This window comes from Emys orbicularis, chromosome 3 (genome assembly GCF_028017835.1).
Source record: "Emys orbicularis isolate rEmyOrb1 chromosome 3, rEmyOrb1.hap1, whole genome shotgun sequence".
In the NCBI taxonomy this organism is placed as follows: domain Eukaryota; kingdom Metazoa; phylum Chordata; order Testudines; family Emydidae; genus Emys; species Emys orbicularis.
In genome coordinates, this window is record NC_088685.1 from 1,269,841 (window position 1) to 1,282,949 (window position 13,109).

Genomic DNA, 13,109 nt, shown 5'->3' on the forward strand with positions numbered 1-13,109 from the left:
GCTCTGTTTATTAGCACAGCGCTCGGCTAATACATTCAGATGCATTCAATGTCAGCCCCCCTGCAAGAGTCAAACAGTCTTATTGATACAGATAAAAGGGTGCGAACTAAACAAAGGGACAGAGAGAGCAAAATTGGAAAATGTGCATGGGGCACAATATGCATATCCTGCTTCCTTATTAACTCTTATCGATCTAAGGCTAATGCTTCACCAATTGCCCTTCAGTGGGGCAATTCATTAAGCAGTTAAATGTCTGCTTTCCTGCCCCCTGGCTTGCAGCATTTCTCATTTCTACTTAAAGGTACATACAGCATTCTTTAATTCATTCTATTTCTTTAATAGAATTCATTTCACTTTCACAAGCCACAAGGGAACAAGGAGCATTCTCCAAATACGGTGGAAGCGAGAGGAAGCTCAAGGACGGCAGGGCAGGCCCGTTACTCAACGAGGGGGGGAAGCAATAACAGACAGTGGGGAAATGGCAGTGGTGTTAATGACGTCTTTGATTCGGTTTTCACCCAGAAGGTTAGTGGCGATTGGACGTCTAACATAGCGAATGCCTGTGAAAATGAGGTAGGGTCAGAGGCTAAAATAGGGAAAGAACAAATCAAAAATTACTTAGACAAGTTAGGCCTTGTCTACACTGGCACTTTACAGCGCTGCAAGTTCCTCGCTCTGGGGTGTGAAAAAACACACCCCTGAGCACGGCAAGTTTCAGCGCCAGTGTAGCCAGTGCCCCAGCGCTGGGAGCCACGCCTCTCGTGAAGGTGGGTTTTTTACAGTGCTGGGAGAGCGCTCTCCCTCCGCTCTGCCGTGACCACACACTTAACGCTGCTAGTGCCCTTTGATGCTTTCAAGTCACCAGGGACTGATGAAATGCATCCTAGAATACTCAAGGAACTGACTGAGGAGATATCTGAGCCATTAGCAATTATCTTTGAGAAGACATGGAAGACGGGAGAAATTCCAGAAATCTGGAAAAGGGCAAATCTGGACAAACTGGAGAAATGGTCTGAGGTAACTAGGATGAAATTGAATAAGGACAGATGCAAAGTGCTCCACTCAGGAAGGAACAATCAGTTGCACACACACAAAATGGGAAATGACTGTCTAGGAAGGAGTACTACGGAAAGGGATCTGGGGGTCATAGTGGATCACAAGCTAAATATGAGTCAACAGTGTAACGCTGTTGTAAAAAAAGTGAAAATAATTCTGGGATGTATTAACAGGAGTGTTGTAAGCAAGACACAATAATTAATTCTTCCGCTCTGCTCTGTACTGATTAGGCCTCAGCTGGAGTATTGTGTCCAGTTCTGGGCACCACATTTCAGGAAGGATGTGGACAAATTGCAGAAAGTCCAGAGAAGAGCAACAAAAATGATGAAAGGTCTAGAAAACATGACCTATGAGGGAAGATTGGAAAAATTGGGTTTGTTCAGTCTGGAGAAGAGAAGACTGAGAGGGGACATGATCAGAGTTTTCAAGTACGTAAAAGGTTGTTAGAAGGAGGAGGAAGAAGAATTGTTCTTCTGAACCTCTGAGGACAGGACAAGAAGCAATGGGCTTAAATTGCAGCAAGGGTGGTTCAGGTTGGACATTAGGGAAAACTTCCTAACCGTCAGGGGGGTGAAGCACTGGAATAAATTGCCTCAGGAGGTTGTGAAATCTCCGTCGTTGGAGATTTTTAAGAACAAGTTGGAGAAACACCTGTCAGGGATGGTGTAGTTTCTCAAATGCGGCCAACGTGGCTACATGAGGCCACCAGGGGCTTTTCTTGTGGCCACAGCCTCCTGGTTGGTGGTTGGGGGGGGCAAGCAGTGGCCCCTCCCCAAGAGCCCACAGCAGGGGTTGGACCCTGACAAACACTGGAGGAGCAGGCAGCCACTGAGTTCCCCACCTTCCCAGAGGCGTTGGGGTCAGACTTCCGCCCCCGGGCACAGGGCATTGTGCTCCATCCCCCAGGCTCACTACCTCCCCATCGGCCTCCCTACCTGCCTCCCCATCCCGGGCTTAATTTGTCCCCAGCTCACCGGGGCTGAGTAAATCTGCTGGGAAAAGGGATATTTCTCTGTTTGTTAGTAGCTAGCTGGGCAGCTGGGCAAAGTGCTGTTAACATACAGTACAAGGATCACTTTTCCCAGCAGCAGAGTTACTAGCCAGCAAATCTAAACCCCCCAAAAAGCAAAAGAAAGAACAACAAAAAAGACAAGAGTGTGCAAAGCACCTTATCTGTGTCGATTCTGTTTAGAGCCAGTCAAGAATAGAGACACGTACGTTATTTTTCTTACTGAGTCAGCAAAAAAAGCCCCCTCTAAATACATGACCGAGATTTGGACACGTATCTGTGCATATTTGTTTGTTTCTCCTCAAGTGAATTCTTTTAGGAACAATTGTCAGGCGGCAGCAGCAAGAGTTGGTGGCCGCACTCTGAGGCCACCAAAACATGTGTTGTGAGAACCCCTGAGCTACTCCTGAGTCCAGCCCTGAGTGCAGGGACTCGGGGACTCTCGAGGGCCCTCCAGGCCGGTGATTCTGTGACGTGGAAGGGCCGCGCCTGCTTCTGCCAGCCTCACTGAGCTGCCCCGGGGTGGGGGTGAGCAAGTGCCAGGCTCTGCCCTGCCCCCCCCCCCCCGTGGCTCTGTGAGCCTGAGCCCCCCCAGTGCATGCAGAGCCAGCACAACAGGGCCAAGCCAATCCCGCCCCCCCGGCCTGCAAGACCCCCCTTCTCCTTCTAGCAGGCCCATGCTGAGCACTCCTAAGGCTCTCCCTGTGGGGCGGGGGCTCCCCTAAGTCCAGCGGCTGCCCCCGCGGCCCATGTCCAGCCACACCCTGTGGTGTCAGCTGGGGCCAGGCCCTCTCTGAGGGGCAGCTGGGCGTCCCCCGCCCCCAGCCCAGCCTTTCTCTCTGCCTTGCCTTGGAGCTGTTCTGTTCCCCCCAGCTGTGCTCCCAGCCCCCCCACCCCCTCTCGCTGCCTTGGAACAGCCAGGCTGCAAATACACTGGGGGCTCTTATCTGTTGGGCAGGAAGAGGCCCCCTCCCCCCACCCCGCATGGCCCTTGCTGTGGTTCCTAGCACAGCCCTGGCCCAGTCAGGGGCTCCCGTGTGCAGTGGGGAGCAGAGCCCTTGCTGGGCTGGAGCCAGGGGTGCCGGGCCCTCGGGATCAGCCAGGGACACCCCCCCCCCCCGCCCTGGGGCAGCACAGGGGCACGGCTGTGGGGGAGGGGTGGGGCAGGTAGGGTTACCACCTTTGAGCTGCAAAAAAAACCAGCCCAGCAGGGAACCCCGCCCCTCCCCCAGCAGCCACACCTAGCACCTAGCGAGGTAACTCAGCTCGACACGACTGAGAGCACGTCGCACGGCACCTCACGCGCGTGACTCGACCCCGCACGGCCGCTGTCTGTCCCACACTCTGCGCTGGCATCGCCTGCCCTGCGGCCGTTCCCCGGACCCAGACGATGCCCATTGGCCAGCCCGGCGCACGGGGAGACACAGCGCTGCAGCCTGGCGCGTCTCACATGTTCTGTATTGACACAGGAAGCCTCTGAGTGCGCCCAACCCCCCCAGACACCCAATACCCAAACCTCGCTGTCCCGCGCCTGGCCGGGGGGGGCTCCCAGCTCACGACCCCCGTTGAGAACCCTGCTTCGGCCCCATGTCAAACTGCCTGGCACAGACCGGTCTTTTTCTGGCAACTGCAAATCCCTAAAAACTGGGGCCAGGCTGGTCAAATCCCAGCCATGCGGTAACCCCAGGGCAGGGCCGTGGGGGAGGGGCAGGGCCATGCGAGGGGCGGGGGGGTGGGTCGCTGCATGCACAGGGCAGGGCCGTGGGGGAGGGGCAGGGCCATGCGAGGGGCGGGGGGGGGTCTCTGCAGGGGAGCAAGGGCAGAACTGACCCCACGGCTGAGGGCAACCCCTCTCCAGACATGAATGGGGGGTGATTTGTCCTGGCCCCTAGGTGGGCTCCAGCTGCCAGAGGCTGAAGCTCCAACCCCCGCCCCCCCAACACCCTGCAGCACTAAGGTCCCTCCCCATCTGCTCTGCAGGGTCACAAGGTGCAGTGGCGCGGCCCCTTGGCCCTGTCTATCTGTCCATCCATTTGTCCAGGCCCCTGGCCCAGCCCAGGGACGGGGAGAGCAGCTGCCTGGGGCAGCTGCATCCAGCCAGCCCCAGTGAAGGGCTGTGGCTCCTTGCTGAGAGCCGGGGGCATGCAGGGCGGGCTGGGGGGGGGGGAAGCACTCGCCAGGCCCCAGCTGTGCGGGGACGGACCCCCCTCCCCTGGCAGAGCGGCTGAGCGGAGGAGAAAGCAGCCTCGTTAGTGAGCGGGACGCTGTCCAGGTGCCGGACAGATTTACAGTCCTAGCCTTGGCCCTGGCCTCTTTCCCATGGAGCTGGGTCGCTGGTTCCTCTCACTGCACCGGCAGCCCCTCCAGAGCCTCCCACCCGCGGCACCAGGCACCTCCCAGCTGTGCATTGTCCCAGCCCGCCATGGGGGCAGGGAGCGCCCGGGGCACAGAGCCCAGCGTTGGGTCGCACAAGAAAGGAGGTGGTGAATAATCCAGACACACTGTGTGCAGTGTGGGGCCCTCCCCTGCCAAGGAGAGCGCAGAGCGGGAGGGTCAGCAGAGGGCAACACGGGCTGGAAAACCTCTGCTGTGCACAGACAAACAACTGGGCTTGTTGCCTTCCAGGGGGACAGAGAAAGGATGTGCTACAAAGCTCTAAAACCAGGACGCTCAGAGAAGGCAGATTCTGCTCTCCCAGCCCCACAGGCCAAGCCTAAGGGACCGTCAAGGACGTTCAAAGGGGGAAATTCAGAGCTGATACAAGGAAAGATTGGTTACATGCTGCATAATTAGCCTGTGGGACTCGCTGCCACAGGAAGTTGTTGAGGCAGTAGCTGGCAAGTTCGAAGCGGGGCTCACCGGACTCTCCAGTCACTTTTGGGGCTGCGCTCTGGTGACGGGTGAAACCTGCTCACTGTTAAGAGCCGATTCTCCAGAGTGCTGGGACATCCCCGCGTACTCAGCTGGCCGGAGAATTGCTGGGCTCACGGGGCTCCACTGTGGGACTAGGGCCCCAGCAAGGGGAGCCAGAGATGTAGGGACACCCCAACACGGCCACATCTGATAACATGCTTGGCACACACCTGGGGCTCAGACTGGCTCTGCCCCTCCCCAAACCGATCTCACCCAGGGCCTGGTTCCAGCGGATGCCCACTACGGCCCCTTTGGGAACCGTTTCCAAGGGATTCCGGGTCAAAGCTGGATCTAGCAGTGCTGCAAGGCCGGGGTGCCCCAGGCAGTGCCTTGTGCCTGTTCCCACGCAGGCTGTGGCCCCTGAGCTCGGGAGGCATGCCGGAGTCCTGCCCGGGCAGCTCTTGGCCAGGCCGTGCTGTGGATGGTGGGTTTTCCCGCGAGCAGTTCCTGCTTTCGGCGCTGGCACTCCCAACTCCACAGCCAGTCGCCCAGGAGAAGAGCAGGGCTGCGAGAAAAGGCAGCTGAAAGGTGCACGGAAGCGGCTGCGGCCGGGGGACGTCCTCGCCATGTCCTGAACCGCGGGCCCGAGAGTGAGCAAAGCCAGGCCAGGAGCTGCAGGGCGTCCGAGCGCCCGCAAGGGCCTCCATGCTGCAGAGCGAGTCCTGGGCCAGGGCCTGGCGTGAGGCCACACGGGCCGAGGCAGCACCTGGCCGCTGGCCTCCCATGAAACAGGAACTGGCCTTTATCATGGAAAATAAACCCAGCCAACTCCTCCAGGCCAGGCCAACCCAGCGCCCCCCAGCGCTGCGCCCCCTGCAGCGGGCTGGTCCATGGGGAGGGGCTCTGCAGGGGCTGTTAGACGCTAGGAAACAAGGGCCTTTGCACAACCACGGCAGCCCAGACCAGTGGGACAGGTACAAACACGGGATGGCTGTAGCTCTGTTTTGCCCTGGTTCAAATGTAAATGTAAATCCTGCTTGGCCCCCCGCAATCACCGTGCACGGGTGGGAGGGTTAGTGGGGTGGGGGTGGGGGGTTGCTCAAGGGGCTCCCCCGTAAGGCACTCACTTTAATAGCCAAACCGCTCGAAGGTCCCCATGCCCGGGGCACTGGCTTGAGACAGGCCCGTAGCCCTGGGCAGGGTTTGGGGGCCCCCATTAATGCTCTCCAAGCCACAGGCACAGGGAGTGTCCCGGACGCCCGTCTGCATTGCAGGGGAAGGTCGGGCTCCCAAGGGCACCGAGACGGGACCGAGGCTCAGTGCATCCCAGGCTGTGGGTGGGCACATGGCAGGGTCAGCGCTCAGCCTGAACTCTGCCTCAAGGGCACTTCGGGGCAGCGAATGAAACCCCAGCTTCAGGCCTCGAGCGGCTCCTGCTTAGAGACTGGGGGAGACCTTCACGGGGCGGATTAGCTGCCACTGCGGGTTTCTGGGACCCTAGACAAATTGGAGGATTGGGCCAAAAGAAACCTGATGAGGTTCAACAAGGACAAGTGCAGAGTCCTGCACTTAGGACAGAAGAATCCCATGCACTGCTACAGACTAGGGACCGAATGGCTGGGTAGCAGTTCTGCAGAAAAGGACCTAGGAGTCACAGTGGATGAGAAGCTGGATATGAGTCAACAGTGTGCTCTTGTTGCCAAGAAGGCTAACGGCATTTTGGGCTGTATAAGTAGGGGCATTGCCAGCAGATCGAGGGACGTGATCGTTCCCCTTTATTCGACATTGGTGAGGCCTCATCTGGAGTACTGTGTCCAGTTTTGGGCCCCACACTACAAGAAGGATGTGGAAAAATTGGAAAGAGTCCAGCGGAGGGCAACAAAAATGATTAGGGGTCTGGAGCACATGACTTATGAGGAGAGGCTGAGGGAACTGGGATTGTTTAGTCTCCAGAAGAGAAGAGTGAGGGGGGATTTGATAGCTGCTTTCAACTACCTGAGGGGGGGTTCCAAAGAGGATGGAACTCGGCTGTTCTCAGTGGTGGCAGATGACAGAACAAGGAGCAATGGTCTCAAGTTGCAGTGGGGGAGGTCTAGGTTGGATATTAGGAAACACTATTTCACTAGGAGGGTGGTGAAGCACTGGAATGCGTTACCTAGGGAGGTGGTGGAATCTCCTTCCTTAGAGGTTTTTAAGGCCCGGCTTGACAAAGCCCTGGCTGGGATGATTTAGTTGAGGATTGGTCCTGCTTTGAGCAGGGGGTTGGACTAGATACCTCCTGAGGTCCCTTCCGACCCTGATCTGCTATGAGTCTATGACCCCCCCTGCAGCACCTGGCACTGGCCACCACAAGAGCCGGGACTGCGGGCGAGGTGGCTTCCGGCTCGGATCCCATCTCCGTACGCTCTGGCGATCCGGCCGAGGCTACTGAGTGCGTCAGCGAGAACAGAACCCAGGAGTTCTGATGCCCAGGACCGGACTGTGCTGCCCATCAAACAACGTGGGGTCAGGGACCACGGCAAGGGCTGGGCAGGGCACGCTGTGATGTGGCTCCCACCTGCTCTCTGGCCGGTGCCCAGCCAGGCTGCCCTGCAGCGGCACTTCTTCCTCCACCCCCATGTCTTCCCTCCTCTTCCTCTCGGCCTGGGAGCCTGGCTTCTCCCTGCAGGGAGGGGATCAGTCCCTTGCTGGCCGGGCCGGGCAATGGGGTGCTGCGGCGTGGCACTGGCAGGGCTGTCACGGGGACAACAGAGACCCCTCGGAGAGCTGGAGCCAGTGGGAGGAGGCGGTGCCAGCCAGGGCAGCCAGGCCGGTGCACATGGCTGCTGGTGCCAGGGGTCTGGGAGATCAGAGACGCGGCGAGTCCGGGCCAGCCCTGCAGAGCGCCGGAGTCCCATGGGGCGCAGGCAGCCGGCTGGGCCAGTCCAGGGCTCGGGTCCATGCAGGGAGCCGGAGCACGGGGCTGCAGGCTGGGAGGTGTCACAGGGCTGCCCCGCCGGCCCCCGGGCTGCCCCCCTCACAGCCCCTCCTCATCTTGCTGCTTGGGGCTGCGGGGGCAGCTGCAGGCACGTCAGCCACATCCGCGCTCCAGGCTCCAGCGTAGAGACGGGACCGCATGGGCCATTTCTGCAAGACACGGGGGGAGGGAGGGCTCAGCACTGGGGCCACGCGCCCGGCTGGAGGCAGAGCCAGGGACCCCAGCTGCCTGGAGGCCCCAGGAGAGACAGACAGACAAGCAGGGGTGGGGGAGGGCAGCTACGCCTGGCCAAATCCATGGGGCACCCTGGGGCCTCCTGGCTCTGCATACCCGGGGGGGTAATTTGTGCCCCCAAGTGCCTCACAGGCCCTGGCCCAGATCCCACCCCCCACTGGTCACTTCCCTCAGACCAGCTCCCACCACCCCTCCAGCCCCAAATACCCCACTGCCTCCTGCAGCTCCCCAGTGCATCTCTGGGCGGGGGACGTCCCCGCGGGGCCTGGGGGATGGGGTAGACCTGCCGTGAGCAGAGCCGGAGCTGCCTGCCCCCCTCGGCCTCACGGTACCACTCAACCCGAGGCGGTGCCCTGGGCCCACCGCCCTGCCAAGGGGCACAGCATGCATGGCTGGCGCGAGCCAGGGACCCTGGGCAGCCCAGTGCATGCTGGGGAGCCCGGCCTGTTACCTTCATGGGGTGTAGGAAGCTGGGTGCCCTCGCCAGTGGGGCTGCCTCGGGGGGCGGCTGGCCCTGGTGCAAGGTGTGGGTCAGGTGGGCGATGTAGCTGGTGGCCAGAACGAGCACGTCCAGCTTGGAGAGCTTGGTGTCCGGCGGCACCGAGGGCAGCGCTGCCTGGAGCGCCAGGAAGGCCTGGCGCAGGGTCCGCACGCGGCTGCGCTCCCGGGCTGCGTTCTCGGGGCACAGCTTCCCCGCGCTCCCTCTGGGCAGAGCACAGCTGGCGTGGCCCTGGGGAGAGAGACAGCACTGAGCCCAGACGCGGCCGATACAACCCCGGTGTGGCCTGGCCAGTCCCCAGGCCAAGGAGTGTGGGGACCTCCACGTCTGCCCACAGAGCCCGGAGACCCCGCTGGCTGCCCCAGGGTCCCTCCTGGGGCCCGGAGACCTCTCTGGATGCCCAATCGTCCCTCCTGGGGTCCCACAGTCACTCCCGGGGCCTGAGACCCCTCCCACACCCCATGGTCCCTCCTGCGGCGCAGAGACCCTGCCTGACACCCCACAATCCCTCCTGGGGCCTGGAGACGCCTCCCAACACCCCACAGTCACTACAGGGCCTGGAGACGCCTCCCAACGCCCCACAGTCACTACCGGGGCCTGGAGACACCTCCCAATGCCCCATGGTCCCTCCTGCGACGCAGAGACCCTGCCTGACACCCCACAATCCCTCCTGGGGCCTGGAGACGCCTCCCAACACCCCACAGTCACTACCGGGGCCTGGAGACACCTCCCAACGCCCCATGGTCCCTCCTGCGGCCCAAAGACCCTGCCCGACACCCAACGATCCCTCATGGGGCAATTGGGCCTGGAGACGCCTCCCAACACCCCACAGTCACTCCCAGGGCCGGAGACCCTGCCCAATACCCGCAGTCACTCCCAGGGCCCAGAGACGCCTGCTTGCTCCAGTGAAGTGAGTGCCCAGCCCTGGCACCGTGCCCCAGCGAGGCGCCCCTCGGTTCTCAGACCAGCTCCCAGCCTGGTCCACTCCCCGCTGTGCAGCCGGGCTGACTGGTTGCGCCGTGGCGTGCCCTGCCCCAGCGACTGGTGCCCGTGTGGTGCCCAGCCAGCGGTGCAACACGGGCACATCTGTGCTCTGCTTGTCAGTGTCCAGTCTCACCACCCTGGCAGCCCCAGGCTCCTCCAGTCTGTGATTGTGTGACCTGCAAACACTGCCCCCCTCTCCGCCCAGTTCCCCCCCGCCAGGTCGTTAACATCTTCATTAACGGCCCCAGCTGGCACACAGAGCCCCCCATCCCGCCAGGAATGGGTCCTCCCTGCGCTCGGGTTCCTGCCCTTTGCCCAGCCAGGCTGGCTGCCTTCCACCAGCAGGGGCCATGCCCCAGGCTTTTAGAAAGTCGAAACCTATAATGACCCCGTTTCCCCCCCGCTGCTGCTGGTGAGAGGAGCCGGGAGTCCCCCCACAGCCAGCGCCCTGCCCTGCTCCCCACAGCGCCCCCTGCCGGGAGGGGCTGGGGCTGCAGGAGCCGGGAGTCCCCCCACAACCCACAGTCCTGCCCCGCTCCCCACAGCGCCCCCTGCCGGGCGTGCCGGGTGCTTCTCCCCGCTCGCACGCTCCCTCTGGTCCTTACCCTGCCTGCAGCTGGGAGGGTCCCTGTCACGCTGTGGCATAGGCTGGGCGCGTTGCTGGCTCCCTGGCTGCTGCCCACCTCTCGCTGGCTTGCTCTCCTCCAGCCTGGCGGGAGCCTGGGTGTGCTTGGGCTGCCTCTCATCTTCCTGCCAGCCAGGGCAGAGGCTGGCCTGGGGGTGCCCGTCTCCAGCCCCTGGCCAGCCATTCGCTTCCCGTCCGCCCCTGCAAAGGTGCTCTCGGCCATGCCCAGCGCAGCGGTGCTGCTAGTCCCCGGGCCAGCCCGGGCAGTCTGCTCCCATCGGCAGGGCCGGGCGGCTGCGCTGGCCAAGGCGGGAGGTGCTGTGTGCCGGGTGTCCTGCCTGCGGGGAGCTGCTGGGAGTACCCCGCCGCGCTCGCTCCTTATCTGCCTCCTGGGACGTGTAAGGAGAGATGCCGCGGCTCGCTCCTGCTCGGAGCAGTATCCGGGCGAGCATCCCACGCTCCCCAGCCGCCCCCTCCTTGGCACTTTGCATGGGAGGAGAACGCGCGGTCCCGTCCGGAGCCTCCCTCCAGTTCTCCCAGGGCCTGGGCTGGGCTGGGGAGCTCGGCTCTCCCCAGGGCAAGGGCACCGCCCAGTGCCACGCTCCCTGCCCGTGCCTGGGCGGGCCGGGGAGAAGCAGGCCCCGTGCCAGTGCCCTGCTGCATGGGAGCTGCGGGTCGGCGCCTCGTCCTTTGACCCTCAGTGATGGGATGCTGGGCCTGGGCTCAGGGTCTAGTGCTTGGCGCTGCCATGTGGGAGTCTAGGACTCCATGCCCCACCCTGGCCTCCCGCTCCCATGCTGCATATGCCCGGCTCAGCCCCTCTCGGTGCCCGCCTGGAGCTCAGCTCTGGGCCGTGCTGCTGATTGAAGGGCAGTGAGGCGCTCCAGGGTCACCTGCAGCCACGTCTGTTTGCCACTGACCCCACTGCCGGGCGACGAGCGGTCACAGCCCCCTGCACACGAGACAGGACCCACCTAAGACCAGCCCCATCTCGAGGTGCAACATCCTCCCCCCGGGGACTCCCTGCCATGCCCCTTCCTTGCCTCCTGTGCTCCCCGGACCTCAGCGTGGGGTTCGCTCCTCCTGCGGGGCCTGGCTCCCGCCGTTCTGCTCAAGTCGCTCCCCCCCAGCACAGAGCCGGGGAAAACCGACCCTGGGAGCATGAGACTGGCAAACTGGAGAGCCCAGCTGGGGCTGTGAGCAGGGCCCCGAGGGGGCAGAGTTGGGGGATGGGAAAGCTGCTGACAATGGCAGTGACAGGGGTCGGGGGGGCAGAGGGGGCACTGGATCGAAGGCGCCTGCCCTGCAGCCGGGCGTTTCCTGGGGCTCCTAGAGCTGGGCTGGGACCGGTGGCAGCTCCCAGCGCTTCGCGCCCAGGTCTGCACAGGCCTGTCTGGGCAAAGCCAGGGCCAGGGCAAGCGTCCTCTGCGGGCAACACTGCACTCCTGCTGGTGTGCGTCCCTGCGGGGGTAAGGCCTTCCGGGGGGATGGCAGGGGGGCCCCAGGGGATGTCCTGTGAGGAGGGGGTGCTGGCAGAGGGGCCTAGGGGATGTCCTGTGAGGAGGGGGTGCTGGCAGGGGCCCCAGGGGATGTGCTGTGAGGAGGGGGTGCTGGCAGGGGCCCCAGGGGATGTGCTGTGAGGAGGGGGTGCTGGCAGAGGGGCCTAGGGGATGTCCTGTGAGGAGGGGGTGCTGGCAGGGGCCCCAGGGGATGTGCTGTGAGGAGGGGGTGCTGGCAGGGGCCCCAGGGGATGTGCTGTGAGGAGGGGGTGCTGGCAGGGGGGCCTAGGGGATGTCCTGTGAGGAGGGGGTGCTGGCAGGGGCCCCAGGGGATGTGCTGTGAGGAGGGGGTGCTGGCAGGGGCCCCAGGGGATGTCCTGTGAGGAGGGGGTGCTGGCAGAGGGGCCTAGGGGATGTGCTGTGAGGAGGGGGTGCTGGCAGGGGCCCCAGGGGATGTGCTGTGAGGAGGGGGTGCTGGCAGGGGCCCCAGGGGATGTGCTGTGAGGAGGGGGTGCTGGCAGAGGGGCCTAGGGGATGTGCTGTGAGGAGGAGGGCTATTGCATTAATTGAGGTGGAATAAAGGGAACAGACGTGTTAACGTGACCCAGCCCCCGGACAGCCCTGACCTGGGGGGAACAAGGCCCAGGGCTACAGAGGCGTCCATGGGCCCGCCCATAACGACCTCTGATTAACGAAGAGCCAGTGGGCCCCAGTGACAGGCTCTGCACTGTCTGAAGTGAGGCTTTCAGTGCCCCCGGCCCTGCCCTGGGCTGGGAGCAACTGTACAAGGCCCGCGACGGTCTGGGAGCCGCTCACGCCCGCTCTGGGGCACAGAGAAGGCCCAGTCTCCTCGCACACACAAGCCAGAGCTGCCCGGGGCCGAGCAGAGCCCAGCACCGGGGGAACGCGGCGTCTGGCTCTGCTGGGGACTCGCCCGGCAGCCTCGCTGCAGGACAAACCCAGGCCCGGCTGAGAGCCGCAAACTCGCCCAGCGCCGGGCTGGCCAAGGCCCCGCCTCAACCTGCCTCCTGCTGGCCATGGGCTCAGTAGCTGGGAGGAAAAGCCAGAGCTGGGCCAGAGAGAGGACAGGTGGGGCAGGACAGGGCACACGGGGAGGGGGCAGGAGATGAGGCCTCCGGGCCCAGGGGCTGTGCTGCTGGCGCCAGGGGAGGTGGCGATGGCAGCGGGACCGCTCTCTGAACAGCTCTCAGGGGTAGGGCCCAGGAGCTGGGGCTGGCAGCCAGGAGTGGATGCTCGATCCAGGAGCCAACATGTTTTCCCCAAGTTTATGATAGAGGCCTATAAAATCATGCCTGGCATGGGGAAAGTAAAGAATTACTCCTTCCCATCACCCGAGAACTAGGGGCCCCAAA

The 13,109-nt window shown here is 62.7% G+C and overlaps 1 protein-coding gene across 1 annotated transcript; it reads right to left on the reverse strand.

Moving 5' to 3' along the window:
- Nucleotides 1–7,897: 7,897 nt before the first annotated feature.
- TCF23 (transcription factor 23) lies at nucleotides 7,898–10,460 on the reverse strand. The gene is made up of 3 exons (XM_065400387.1): nucleotides 10,218–10,460; nucleotides 8,581–8,859; nucleotides 7,898–8,044 (listed from the first exon to the last, which is right to left on the reverse strand). The coding sequence occupies exons 1-3, from the start codon at nucleotides 10,458–10,460 to the stop codon at nucleotides 7,898–7,900; spliced, it is 669 nt and encodes a 222-aa protein (XP_065256459.1).
- Nucleotides 10,461–13,109: the final 2,649 nt, after the last annotated feature.